At 48.4% G+C, this 14863-nt stretch overlaps 2 protein-coding genes across 7 annotated transcripts in view; one reads left to right on the top strand and one right to left on the bottom strand.

The window, feature by feature from the left end:
• Positions 1-4172, bottom strand: part of SAMD8 (sterile alpha motif domain containing 8) — a 31510-nt gene extending 27338 nt beyond the window's left edge. For both annotated transcript variants that reach the window (XM_076073044.1, XM_076073045.1), the window contains exon 1: positions 414-4172. The gene's annotated coding sequence lies outside the window, so the exon portion shown is untranslated. The remainder of the gene's footprint in view (positions 1-413) is intronic.
• A 265-nt stretch (positions 4173-4437) lies between these two features.
• The window catches only part of DHX37 (DEAH-box helicase 37), a 33532-nt gene continuing 23106 nt past the window's right edge, over positions 4438-14863 (top strand). Inside the window, exons 1-8 of one of the 5 annotated variants that reach the window (XM_032968488.2) lie at positions 4438-4838; positions 8196-8320; positions 9578-9753; positions 10410-10519; positions 12076-12517; positions 12706-12854; positions 13941-14030; positions 14553-14649. In XM_032968488.2, the coding sequence (XP_032824379.2) occupies positions 8215-8320; positions 9578-9753; positions 10410-10519; positions 12076-12517; positions 12706-12854; positions 13941-14030; positions 14553-14649 (1170 nt within the window). In that variant the 5' untranslated portion in view covers positions 4438-4838; positions 8196-8214. Of the gene's footprint in view, positions 4843-8192; positions 8321-9577; positions 9754-10409; positions 10520-12075; positions 12518-12705; positions 12855-13940; positions 14031-14552; positions 14650-14863 lie in introns of all 5 variants that reach the window. The other 4 variants (XM_032968487.2, XM_032968489.2, XM_032968486.2 and 1 more) reach the window with 4 other exon arrangements.

The raw sequence follows: 14863 nt of genomic DNA, 5'->3' as shown, positions 1-14863 counted from the left end.
ACTCCTACAAACTCTGTACACTCCTATAGACTGTACACGCCTATAGACTCTGTACACTCCTGTAGACTCTGTACACTCCTGTAGACTCTGTACACTCCTGTAGACTCTGTACACTCCTGTAGAATCTGTACACTCCTATAGACTCTGTACACTCCTATAGACTCTGTACACTCCTATAGACTCTGTACACTCCTATAGACTCTGTACACTCCTATAGACTCTGTACACTCCTACAAACTCTGTACACTCCTATAGACTCTGTACACTCCTATAGACTCTGTACACTCCTATAGACTCGGTACACTCCTATAGACTCTGTACACTCCTATAGACTCTGATCACTCCTACAGACTCTGTACATTCCTATAGACTCTGTACACCCCTGTAGACTCTGTACACTCCCAAAGACTTGCCTGTAGGCTCCCACAAGCTCTACACGACACCAACACTCTTCCAGCACGCACGCTGCTGTCACTTGCAACGTGGACCACCACCACACACCACCAACAGCTGTTGCTGGCCCGGCCCACGTGGTCACGCGCCGAGGCGATGACGTCACGGGCGCCGCGCGCAAGTAAACACGACGTCATCGCGATCTCTGCGGATCGATTCTGCGCCACTTACCGCGGGATTCACCCCACAAGGCGAATCGATTTGTTTTTAAATCAGAATTTTTTTTTATAGTGCAGGAGGAATCCGATGATCTATAAAGCTCTTTATTTTTTTACAGATGTCCAGTAAGGGGCAAGTCAGAACAACAAACAATACAAAAAAGACGATCGCAGTGCAATGTATAAATGTAAACAAATCACTTAAAAATATACAAATAAAACTAAACTATTTTTATTTTACCATACTAAGCCCCACTGAGTTACGTTGCTTTTTTTGTCAGAAGCGACCTGGCTGCTGTCACAAATGATAGCTCAACGAAGTTGGCGGCTTGTCGCGTAGGAACGTAAAGCAGCCAAAATACTCTAAACGCCGTGATGTTGATTCTCGATGTGGAGGGGGAAAACCAGGAGGACCCGGAGAAAAATCCACGCGACCACAGAGAGACACCGCAGACTCCAAATATACAGCAGCAGCAGGCGTTGTCAGGGTCAGGATCGAACCCACGATCTCCTGTACACCAGGCGAGGTAGTTAACATCTCATAGCCACCGTGATGATGATGAGAGAGACACCGCAAACTCCAAATATACAGCAGCAGGTGTGAGGGTCGGGATTGAACCCACGACCTCCTGTGTACCTGGCGAGGGAGTTAACATCTCATAGCCACCCACGACCTCCTGTGTACCAGGCGAGGGAGTTAACATCTCATAGCCACCGTGATGATGATGAGACACCGCAGACTCCAAATATACAGCAGCAGCAGATGTCAGGGTCAGGATCGAACCCACGATCTCCTGCGTACCAGGCGAGGTAGTTAACATCTCATAGCCACCGTGATGATGAGAGAGACACCGCAGACTCCAAATATACAGCAGCAGGTGTGAGGGTCGGGATCGAACCCACGACCTCCTGTGTACCAGGCGAGGGAGTTAACATCTCATAGCCACCCACGACCTCCTGTGTACCAGGCGAGGGAGTTAACATCTCATAGCCACCGTGATGATGATGAGACACCGCAGACTCCAAATATACAGCAGCAGCAGATGTCAGGGTCAGGATCGAACCCACGACCTCCTGTGTACCAGGCGAGGGAGTTAACATCTCATAGCCACCGTGATGATGAGAGAGACACCGCAGACTCCAAATATACAGCAAGCAGGCATCGTCAGGGGTCGGGATCGAACCCACGACCTCGTGTGTACCAGGCGAGGTAGTTAACGTCAATGGAACTTGCGTGTGACCCCACTTGTTACATCGCCACGTGGGCCATCTCGCCTGGTATTTACTGCCCGCATTACAAGACGCACTTTGTACCCCCCCTCCTCCTCCTCTCCCGTAATTTTTAAAGCGAAACTTTTAGGGGCCGTTCATAAATGACGTCACGCACCTGGGGGGGTGGGGGGTCAGACATTTGTGACGATGTGTGACAAGGGGTGGGGGAGGGGTTTGAGAAATGTGACGTCACATCAAAATGCGCAACTTTAAATAAATATAGACAATACGTTCTATTTAATTAAATATATTTTTTTATAAATGTTAACATCAGAGTGCAGCGCCACATTAAATACGCACTACAATGACAATAGTTTGAAGCGATTTGTTAGCATGTTTTATTTGGGGGGGGGGGGCAGAGCTTTGTGACGTCATATTTGAGGGGGGGGTCAAAAATCGTCAAAAATCGCGTGACATCATTTATGGACGGCCACCTAAGGTGGACATGCGTCTTCTAATCCGGTAGCTGTGTTCGTGCGTGTGACCACACTTGAGCAACTATATTGACAACCGTCTGACTTAATCTTAACAAGACATTAGGATAAGGGATCATTGTGGCTTGCGTGTGGACTTACGTGCGTTTTGGCATTTCGTGCGTAGTTTTTATTTAGTGTTAGCGTTGTTAGCTCGTGTAAGCAAATGCCGATTTGTTAACGCTAACCCTCCACCGCCAGACAGAGCCAATCAAGTCGAGTTGCCGCGTCCCGTTGATTTGTATTTTTTAAATCAGAAACGCCCGAGGAATGTTGTGACACGTGCTTTTGTTTGAAATGAAGAACGCTTCGCTGGAGATGTACCCTCCAGCATAATCGGGCGTCAAACAAGAGCTCAGCTATACTCATTGGTTGTTTTCGGTAAAGTCACGTGTATGTAGAAATAAATAAAAGAAATCACGACGTTTCGAACGCAACGCAAGCGATCATCATCAGGTGTAAAACAAATAGCGAGGGAACACAGGGGGACATCACGCACGTAGCACGCAGCGAACGTTAAACTGCAGGGAGGCAAATACAAGAAGATGAGAGACGAGAAACTCAACGAACCTAAGAAAAATAACGCGATGTGCAAAGCCGGTCGGCCAACAACAACAAAGGTCACTTGTGTTGTGGCCGAAACGTCGTGATTTTTGTTGTTTTATTTTTTACCTACGTGACTTTACCGAATAGAACCAAAGAGTATGGATCCTTGCAGTCACGAAAGCTTCAAATCTAAAATTAAAACACAGTTAGACACCGACCTGGTTGACCACGTGTTTCAGAAGACTGCTAAATTTCGTGTTCATCCTCTGGGTTGAACAAACCAGCTCTCGTCTCGTGCTCTTTTTATCAAGGAAGAGAAATAATAAAAAATAAAACATTTTATTTTGTTGTATTTTTATTATTTTATTATTTCCCTTCTACGTGACTTTACATCGAAAGCTTTCTTGACTGCAGGAATTCATCTTCTTGTTTCTTTCGGTAAAGTCACCGCGTAGAATGGAAATAAAATAATACAAATAAAACATCGTCGTGAGAATTTTATTGTTTTATTTTTATTATTTTATTTCCATTCTACGTGGTGACTTTACCGAAAGAACCAAGGAGATGGATCCCTGCAGTCACGAAAGCTTTAAATTGAAGATAAAAGTGGCGACTTCTTCCGTCTTGAGACGGAGACAACCCCCCACAAGTCCTGCAGGAAGATGTGCACTTTTAAAATCGTCATCTAGATTTTAAACTCAATTACTAATAACAGGTTTTCACCCTTTTTTCCGGCAAACAAAACTGACACCTTTTTTTTTACACGGGATCATGTTTGCATTAACCACAATACCTGCGGTCAAAATACAAACCAAAAAAAACTATGATAATGTATGTGGCATTGTCCACACCAGAGACAGCTTTTCTTTAGAGCAGTCTCATATATGGTGACAGCAAAGCTTCAAATCTAGATTTCGATTTAAAGCTTTCGTGACTGCAAGGATTCATCTTCTTTGGTTCTTTCGGTAAAGTCACGTAGAATGAGAATAAAATAATAAATTGATAAAATAAAATCAAATGAATGCCCTCTTAACGGGGAGGAATTTCACCGATCTGTTATAGAGTTTTAAACAGACAAGAAGCCACAGCTGATCGAGACAGCTATTTTGCTGCGACGGTTTCCACCTGAAGACGGAAGCTTGTGTTGCCTCCGAAACGTCGTGATTTAATTTAGTTGTTTTCATCTATTTTATTTTCCACCTACGTTACTTTACCGACAGAAACAAAGTGTGAATCCTTGCAGTCACGAAAGCTTAAAATCTAGAAATATTGGATAATCTGATTATGGACAATAATGAATAATATTATGGATAATGTTGGATATAATGATACGGATAATAGTTAATATTATGTATATTGCATAAATTATGGATAATTTTATTGACATTTGGTCGCGAAAGCGTTCGCCTCCTGCTGCTTCGTGGAAGCGGAAGTCGTCAGCGGTGAAGTCGGCGTTATTCCACGTCACTTCCTCCCGGCCACTCTGGTCCCGGGTCCCGAGTTTAAATCGCCCCGCGGATATCACCGAAGCCCTCGCTACACGCAACAAGCACACGTTCTGGATACCGCATTCTTACGGCGCGTTCTTTAAGAAAATCGCTGTTACACCGTGCGGCGCCCGACACCGCTGATGTCGTACGCTCATCGCTATTCGACAGTCGGCGGTTTGTTTCCGGAACCTCCGCCAATGCGACTGGGCGGAACGTAAAAAAAATAAACCCGGACGGCACGGGAAACAATCGGCCCCGTGGAAGCACGCACGTGGGTGGCGCGTGGTTTGGTGGGGGGGCTTCTTTAAAGTTTCGAGTTTATACCTCGCGGCGGCGATGATGATGAAGACGGTGGCGTCGATTCAGTGAGAATCACACTGCGCCTGTGTCTCCAGGACGTCCACGGATTTATCCCTCGTGCTCCGTGGCTGTGGGTGGCGTGCCGGGTGGGTGAGTCTTCCGTGCGCCGCTGGTGTGGACACGCGCGGCGCCGCGTGGCCACCACGTGTGACTCGAACGCCGTGGGCGCTTTTAAACAACCACGGTGGCACAATCGTCTCGGATAACCCATAGCACCTGGGTCTCTGTTCCGTTAACCTGCCGGCGAGCCTTCGTTTTAGTACGCGAAGTTTACGTGGCCTCGAAGTGCACGTAGCCTGGCACGGGCGCCGGTCAAGCAGTGGCGAATGGCGGACGATGTCGTTGGCCAGAACCGCCTGCCCGTGCCCCGACGTGGACTCGCAGTGGACGATGACAACGGCATTGCTACGATACTCGGGTTACTGACCATACTTCACCACACGTTAATTAGGGTTGGTAGGTTTGTAGATACTACTCGCCATCGAAATTATAATTGCAATGATAGCGGTTATGTAGTACTGTAACGATCGTGCGGTCATTGTGTAATTCCGACCTAATTCAGTACAGAAATGCTCGAATACATTACAGTACGTGATTTGAAATAACAGCGCCAAGGGTGGAGCGGTGGCGGCCGTGGTTAGCGACTTGGTTAAGTTGCCGGCTAACATCAGTGGCCAGTGATATCCGAACCTGGACCCCCACCCCCCGGCTCAACATTTAAGCGACCCGCACTCACCAGGGTGGCGGAGCGAGGTTAAATAAAAAAAACAACCCCACACAGCACAACAACCCCTGCAGTGTATCGACACGGGGCTGCAACTACGGTAACGACGCGGAGTAGTCCCCTCTTTATATACTTAAGACGTTCTACATTGCAGTGGTTCTCGTGTGGTATTACCAATGGGAAGGTGCTCCTAGCAGTTGGCAATCCTCGCCTAGTGATGGAATCACGCAGCTCTACAGCCATCCGTTACACCGCTCCTACTGTTGTTTGCCTTTCCCACAAAGTGGTTCCAATTTTAGTGGTTTTGGGAAAGATGATGGGGGCTGAGTCGACCAATATGCCCCACAAAGTGGTTCCAATTTTAGTGGTTTTGGGAAAGATGATGGGGGCTGAGTCGACCAATATGCCCCACAAAGTGGTTCCAATTTTAGTGGTTTTGGGAAAGATGATGGGGGCTGAGTCGACCAATATGTCCCACAAAGTGGTTCCAATTTTAGTGGTTTTGGGAAAGATGATGGGGGCTGAGTCGACCAATATGTCCCACAAAGTGGTTCCAATTTTAGTGGTTTTGGGAAAGATGATGGGGGCTGAGTCGACCAATATGCCAACAGCGAGCGCTGTTGGCATATTGCGTGGCGATATTAATTTCACAGTGAAACGGTACACTGCTGTACATTAATAATAATAACATGTTATACGTGGAGGCAACAGTGGTTATTTAGTTTGTTTTTTTATGGGAACTGAGGCCCCCCGCCATAGTACTATGTAATTTCCACCTCCGTCTCAGAGCCACCACTTAAGATAAGCGCGCTGCCCAACAATCGTTTCAGCACGAAGACTCTTTAAGACACGGATCACTGTTTTTGTTGCTGTTTAACACAAGGTAACCACCTTGTGTTAAACAACAACACAATATAAAAAAAATTACAGGGAAAATATATTGCAAAGCCTCCACACGCCTCGACACGTCTCCTGCAAATATCAATACGCGCACCAACGCCAACCTGTCAACCCCTTGTCAACAATCCATTGATCACGCGAGCCGAATCCATCGCTCCATCTCCCCGGCGGACAGTCCTCTCGGACACATTCTAATCGTTGGCTGCCACTCAAAGTCACAAACCTGTCAAACCCTTATCAGTGCCCTACCTTATTACAGATCAATTCAGACCCTATTGGTCACCCCGTGCCTTTATAAATCTCAACATTCATTCTATACACTACACTATACACTACTTTCCACGGCACTATACACAACACAGTACAGTATATACTCCACTACTACACACATGTCAACTCCTTATCAGTGCCCTACCTTATTACAGACTAATTCAGACCTTATTGGTCACCCTACGCCCTTAGAAATATCAACGTTGATCCTACAAAGTCCCATCACAAGGGTGAGAAACACAAACAAATAGACACAAACATTTTTGTTGCCCGCATTGAAACGGCTGTACACCGTATGGACCTGAAAACTAAATTTCCCTGCACAAGAATGCGGGCTAAACCGTGTGGGTTGACACGGTATGCCAACGACAGCCCTTGAGGCTCCCATTTGTAAACTCTGGGAGCCATTGCTTACACAGGGCTGTGTTCAATCACACAGGTCGAGAGGAAAGTTACAGGGAGAGGAGGATCGTTAGTATGGATATCTATATTTTATTTTATACCTACGTGACTTTACCGAAAGAACCAAGAATACGGATCCCTGCAGTCACGAAAGCTTTAAATCGAAATTTAGGATTGATGATTTGTGTCCGCTCAGTCATGGTTAAAATAAATTAAGAAACATAGTTCACAAATATGAAACTAATTCCTTTAACAAAATTAACACTGGATTCAATTAAGAGGGTCATAACGTATGCATGTATTCTAGATTTGAAGCTTTCGTGACTGCAAGGATTCATACTCTTTGGTTTTATTCGGTAAAGTCACGTCGATGAAATAAAACAAAATGAAAGAAAAAAATAAATCACGACGGTTCGGAGGCAACACAAGCTTCCGTCTTCAGGTGGAAAAGTCAACGCAGAATATCTGTGTCAGGAGCGCAGTTCAGAGACGACCGGGATTATATACAGGTTAAGGGGGGGGGAGGAGTCAGTAAGTGGGCGTGGCCTGGTGGGAGGGCTGGGTTAAGCAGCCTTTTGATAGGCTGCTGCGGGTAACAAGCACTTCGCACTGCACGAGAATGGGTAAAAAACCCACCTTTTGTTATGCTGCGTGTGTGGGGTCGGGGGGAGGAGGTCTCTTCACTGTGCTCCTGACACAGATATTCTGCGTTGACTATTCCACCTGAAGACGGAAGCTTGTGTTGCCTCCGAAACGTCGTGATTTAATTGTTTTCTTTTATTTTGTTTTAATTTATCTACGTGACTTTACCGAATAAAACCAAAGAGTATGCATGTATGTCGAACTGACTTTGCACCGTGCGTAGCCAACTGCGCTCATTGGAGGTGCGGGGTAAGGACAACAAACGAAACACAAAAAGCAGTTCTAAAAAAAGTAGTTTTCAATTCGGATTTCAAGTGCATAGCTCCAGTGGCTTCCCAATGTCAGGAAGGAAGAGCGTTCCAGATGGCCGCAGACAGGGGTATACGTGTATATAAATGTATTCTGTATATTCGCGTGAGCTCGTGTTTGACAAGAACGCATATGTGCTTCGTGTGTACGTGCGCGTGCCCCACGTGCGCGTGCCCCACGTGCATCCCCGCAGCAGCAGCAGCAGCGTTGGCAGCATGGGCCGGTTAAAGCGAAGACACAACTGGCGTGGCCGCCTCCAGCCATCCTCGCAGAGCCTCGCGCCCTCCAAGAAGGCGGCAGCCAAGGAGATCATTCTCGAAGGTAAATGACCATTCCTCTGTGTCCCCTGATTTAACATCTTCTTGCAAGCTACTCTAGTTGCTTGTCTTTTTCAAATTTGTGATTTTTTTGTTTTGATGTGACTGCGTTTTCGATCGGTGTATAATCACCTGCTTGCTACGAGATGTGGATGAGAAACATGGGCAGTGACGAGTAAAATGGAACAAAGCTTACAAGATTTACTTGGATTTACACATGAGAGACATTGATACTAAATTTGTCCTTTACAGCGCAACCTTGGATTGCGAGTAACTTGGTCTGCGAGTGTTTTGCAAGACGAGCAAATTATTTATAAATAATTATTTGATAAACGAGCGATGTCTTGCAATATGAGCAGTACGTACAGTATACGCTTTGTCTGCCGAGCGTCACGTGATCACAACTGAGCCAATGGTTCTTCTCTCTGTCTCGCTGCGGGATTGTGGGTAATCATCTCCCATGCTCGGTCTCAGTCGGCGTGCCTCACTCGTATAGTCAACATCCGTGCGAGCGTATACTGTTTACTACAGTATAGTAACCACGTGTATACAGTTTACTACAGTATAGTGTTGTGACCACGTGTGTGTGCGTAAAGCATTTTTTTATTTTGTGTCCAAGTGTAGTGACTGTTCTTTAGTAACTGTACTGCAAGTGAAAGTCGTCCTACACAATAACCCTCCTCTCCTTCACACCGACCACGATTAAATGTAATTAATAAATGTGATTACTTTATATTAAATTTAAATAATAAGAATAGAAAAAGGTATTTTGTATTAATCATTTTTATATGAAAACAGTATTTTTGGGTTGTGGAAAGAATCATCTTAGTTTCCATGATACGAGTGCTTTGGATTACGAGCACGTTTCCGGAACGAATTATGCTCGCAATCCAAGGTTTCACTGTATATCTTTTTTTGTCTATGACTCGCTCATTGCATGACCCGTTTTAGTTATAAACAAACCGTTGTGTGTTATCTTTGGTTTGTATTTTATACATTTGCCTGCGCGGTTTTGTTTTCTCCGATTGTTTTCGTTCTGAACCGAGTGTGTTGACCCCTTCAGTTGTTATCCTCGTATTTGATCGCGAGTCTCCGCCCGCCTAAGAGGCCTGCTGCCTCACTGTGCTGCAACCTGGTTTCGAGTTGATGCGAGTGGCTGCCTTGTTTGAGCGATCCGTTACAGGCGACGTGTGTGCGATGTCTTACAGGCGATGCGCTATGGGCAATCCGTTACAGGCGACGTGTGTGCGATGTGTTGCAGGCGATGTCCTGCGCCAGAAGGGGGTGGACAGCAGCAATCCGCTGGTTCTCCCATCCACCCCGGCGGTTCCTCGCGCTGCTCCTCAGCTGCCGCGCAACCGCCCCAAGCGCCCACTCAGCCGCAAACAGCGGAAACTCCTTGAGAAAGTTCTCGAGCAGAAGCAGAAGAAACTTCAGGTGCTTCCATCATGCTTGGCTTTGACTCGTCAAGCCACACGAATCTGTCACGGGATTTTAATCTGATTTCATTAAAAAAATTTTGGTTGTTCTCTTCTCCAGTACACACGCTTGATTTTTTGCAATGAGGATTGGAATTAGGTGACTCATGACATCACAGTAGACACTGCACCAACATATATTTAATCTTGGGCAGCGAGAATGACGTGGCCAAGCGGTCGCGTGTTCCCGGTTCGAACCCAGCGGCAGTCCTGGTGAATACTGATGGTGTATTAACCATGAAATTTGTGCCATCTGTTTCACAGAAGGTAATGGAGATCCCGTGATATCATTCGAAAAAAGAGAAGGCCGTTGTTTGCCGCTATCATAGCTAAAACGTTAACAGTTACTCGCACTTTTCTTCATTGGGAAATTCGCATCGCAACAACACCCCCCCCCCCAAATGTAATGTCCGCTTGCTGGCTGGTGTCGCGTTCACCTTCTACCGCGAAAGGGACAGCTGCCACAGGGGTGCCCCCGCCGCAGGGCGTCTCCAGATCTACCGCATGAAGATGAGGTGACGACGATGAGAATACTCGCTCTGCTTTGCCTGCGCCAAGGATGCGATGAATCACACAAGCGTCCCTGGTGTTCTTGTTCGTGTATTTGCTGTCCAGCGGTCGGAGCTGTTGGAGCGACTGGCCGAGTGCCAGGCCTCGCAGGATGTAATGAGGCAGCTGCAGTCAACATCGCAGATTGGATCGCATATCCCTGCACACCAGCACAGGTGAGATTGTGCGCATGTCAGGTAATTTACGATGCAGCTTTCCCAAGGTGGCCTTGTGGTCAAGAAGTCAGAGTGCTGATCCCGCAATGCTGAGTTGCTGGGTTCAAACCCATGGAGCCCCGCCTGTGATTAAATCGGGTTCTCAAGTGTAGCGAATTGATCAGAATCAGAACATTATTTACACTGGAGGAATGCGATGAGTTAACACATTCCTGCGGAGGGAGCTGGTAGGAACGTTGGGTTGCTCGGTCAATGGCCAGGGTCAACGGCGGCACCACGTGGTGTATTCCGCAAATATGCCCGACTGAGGGCGGGCACAAGTCAGCGTGAGTAGGTGAAACGTTGAGTTTTATAAGGGCACCACGGGGTGACCAGCCCCTCCCCACCCAGCCCCACCCCTCCCACCCAGCCCCTCCCCACTTTCCCCACCCAGCCCCTCCCCACCCTCCCCACCCAGCCCCTCCCCACCCAGCCCCTCCCCACCCAGCCCCTCCCTCCCCACCCAGCCCCTCCCCACCCTCCCCTGTCCCCCCAGCCCCACCCCTCCCATTTTTGGATGCAGGACGGACGGACACAATAATCCCTGTGGGCTGGTGTAACCAGGAGGTTCCTACCAGTATAAAGCTCTTTTTCACAGGTGTGCAGTAGAATGTTATAATGTTATAACAGCAACAAACAATACAAAAACATGGTCGGAGTGCAGAGTAGAGGAAAGGTAAATAAATCACTGAAAAAGGAAACAAATTAAATGTTAATTTTATTTGACCAGGTAAAAGCTCCACTAAGCTATGAGCTTCTTTTTCAGAAGTCACCCGGCGACAAATGATAGCTGAACCAAGTGGGTTATGTGGAAATGTATAGCCTGGTCACCAGTGATTGCAAAAGAAAACATCAAATCATAATTACAATGCCGGCTTTGATTATCATGTGATGAGCATGAATGTCAATGGCAGGGGAGGTGGGAAAGTGCTGCCACTATTTTTTGTGGAACAGCGGTCACTTAAAAGGATCTACGATCGCCATCCTCTCAAGGTCACTTGAAGGGGTCTTTCGAGGTAGCCCTGTGATATCTGCTTCCGTGGGCCGTCCTCTTAACACGGAGGGCCACACCACGATCCGAGAGATCCGAGTGGATGTTTTGTCTCTGGACGTGATGCCAATAGCAAAATTGGGATCAATTTGGTGAAAAAGTATAAAACTCTTTTTGAAATACAGCTTTCGTGGGGGGGGGGGGGGGTGCCCGCCAGGGTGGCACTGGTACAGCGCCCCCCAATAACAAATTGAAGGCTCGTGCAGTTATTTGATTTTGGCTGCATGGAATATCTCGGCGAAACCTCAGCTTGGTGTAGGTTGTGTGGTGATGGTTACCACTCGCTGCCGAGTGTTTGCAAGGCCTAATATAACACCTGTTGCGGCACCTGCAGCGCCTCCCGTGCTGTAACGTCTGTGACCGGCTAACCACTGCGTTCACCGCTTCTCCTCTTCATAAGGTGGTGGTGATGAGTATCAGTCAGAGGTTACAACCCTCCGTGGGACGATTTGTTTTCTTCCCCCAGGCACAAGGAGGCTGCTGATGGGGATTTGCCGGCGTCCAAATTAAATGCGATTAAAGGCGGAGTCGGCAAGAGGAAGCGAAAGTGCGGCGGCGACGACGACGAAGACAGCGAGGAGGACGAGGTCGCCCAGACGGACACGACGGCCTCGGAGGAGTCGGACGAGAGCTCCGCGTCGGACAACGAGGGCGACGTCGCGCAGCGGCACGGTTTTAAGGAGGAGGGCGCGGCGACGGGCGAGGCGATGGGCGGGCCGCGCGCAGACGGCACGGCGGACGGGGAACCTGCAACCTCCATTGAGCCGGGGAAGAAGGCCCCCGAGCTCATGAAGGTGGGAGAGGGAAAAGCCGCTGCGGAGAGTGGCGGTGCGGGAGTGGGGCTGCCGCGTGGACTCCCCAAACAAGCTGCCGTGTTTGTTCACGTGAACCGCCGGGCCAAGGTGCAGGTGAGCAGTTCAAGGTTACCCAATAAGATGCTTGAAGCTGAACCGATTTGGGGAAGGGCCCCTCCAGTTGCGGAGGGTGTCCGACATGCAAATGACTGCTGAGTTTGCTTGTCCTCAACCAATGCTGCATCACTGTCTTGCGCGACTGTCTCTTGGGTTTACCTTCGTGATCTTGTTCCAACTTTCAGGAGGCACGGCTGGCGTTGCCGATCCTGGGAGAGGAGCAGGCCATCATGGAGGCAATTGGAGAAAGTCCGGTGACTGTGGTGTGTGGAGAAACGGGCAGTGGCAAGAGCACGCAGCTGCCTCAGTTCCTGTACGAGGCCGGATACGCGAGGTGAGTGCGTGTGCGCTGTGCGCATGGCCAACACCGGTGACGATTATCTGAATCGGTCCTGAGCCTCCCCTAGGTCGACTCGGCCTCAAATTAGTTCCTAGTGCTGTGCCAGCCTTCATAGGTGCTCGCTAACAGCACTTGCCCCAACAGTCTGCCAAGGCTATAGAGGGGATCTTTGCGTGGAGTGTGATGGGGAGTCGTAGTGCCAGCGGTTAGTGCACTGTGAATCAAACCTGGCGGCCCGAGTTCGATTCCCGCTCATGGCTAACATCGGTGACTATTATTTAAACTGGTCCTGGGCCTCTCCTAGGTCAACTCGGCCTCAAATGAGCACCTGCTACGATGTGCAAATAGCATTGGGGAAACAAAGGTAGCTGGGAGTGGTGCTGGCCACCAAAACCCCTCGTGTGCTGTAGGTACTCATAGGTGCTCACTAACAGCACTTTCCCCAACAGTCCGTGCAGGTGTGTTGACGTTTTTTTATAATGATTTTACATGTCTGGGCATGCCCAACAACTAATCGGAATTGATTGGCGCAGTGAGATGATGAATCTCTTTGGAAGACTTTCACGTGGCCTTTTTATTTTGACACAACAGCCCAGGGGAAGCAACTCTTCTATCAGCTCATCGCGTGACATTCTTATTTGTGTTTTAATTCTCAGCCATGATTTCGTCAAATTCAGAGAAAAACCCCAAATGCGGTGGTTTTTATATGCACAGTTATTGGCAGCTGGGCTGAGACCATCAACTCGCTGGTACTCGCTTGACGAGCGTGTGTGTGTACGTGCCAGTACGTATTCACAATCGGTACGTCGTTGGGCACCCTGGCCACCCTCGCAAACGAGACCTTCCATCCGAAGGAATTTTCCAGGGGAAAATATTTTCACGAATAAAATAAAAGCACGGTGCAGCTGAAGCCCGGCTACCGGGCTCTGCACTTTGACCCCTGAGCCTCCACCTCGCCGGGCAGTTGCGACGCTCGTGGCTCTGGACTTCTGTAAAAAAAAATAAAGAAAGCTTCATAGCTCATCGGATTCCTCCAGTTGAATTAAAGTTTCTTATTCTCTGTGTGTGCGCCGCTGGCAGGACGGGGCTGATCGGTGTGACGGAGCCTCGCCGTGTCGCCGCTGTTTCACTCTCTCACCGCGTTGCTCACGAGATGAATCTACCAAGCAGGTGAGACGTTTACTCCGCCCCCGTGTATCCGTTTCTCACTTGGGTCTGCGAGACGCGTAACGACGCACCCATTCGTCGGCTTGAGAAGTCAAGAGTTTGTACTCTAAAGCTAAAAACTAAACTAGTTTTTTATATTGCCAGGCAAGGCCCACTGAGCTATATTGCTGGGGCCACAAATGCTTGCTCAACCGAGTGGCTTACGTGGAAATTTATAGCAGCCAAATGCTCTAAACGCACGTTTCTAAATGTGGCAGGAAAAACCGGAGGACGCAGAGAAATATCCACACCACCAAGGTGGAGAACACGCAAAATTCATTCCACATATACAGGTGTTAGGGACAAGATTAAACCCACGACCTCCTGCATACCAAGCGAGGTAGTTATCTCACCACCGTGGCTCGTGGTGAAGATGGAGTTTTGTAGGTCACGACAGCACCCTCAGACGTATGAATATTCTCTCGAGGCAGTTTCCTGCCTGATCGCTCGTGAAACTAAAGTGAGGTATTTTTTTGGTCTGTGCAGGATTGTGTCTTACCAAGTGCGCTACGATGGGAACGTGACGCCCGAAACAAAAATAAAATTCATGACGGACGGTGTCTTACTACGGGAAGTGCAGAAGGTACGTCTGGGTATGCGCGTATATATAAATACGTGTGTGTGTGACTGCAATCCCTTCCAACCCATACTGAAAGCGACAAGGCCTTAGCTCTGTGTGTTTGCGTGCCTCGCGATGACATTGCTGCGCGTGACGCGATCTCCCGACTTGCCGCATCGTGTACCGTATGACGTCATCTCACGTGGTCGTGGGCTTTCCTCTTCCCCTGGCACCTGCC

The sequence above is a fragment of the Petromyzon marinus genome, chromosome 40, assembly GCF_048934315.1.
Source record: "Petromyzon marinus isolate PM22_M1 ecotype Great Lakes invasive population chromosome 40, UKy_Petmar_22M1.pri1.0, whole genome shotgun sequence".
NCBI classification, from domain to species: Eukaryota; Metazoa; Chordata; class Hyperoartia; order Petromyzontiformes; family Petromyzontidae; genus Petromyzon; species Petromyzon marinus.
Note: the sequence above shows the minus strand (reverse complement) of the source record. Positions and strands in the feature narration are given on the sequence as shown.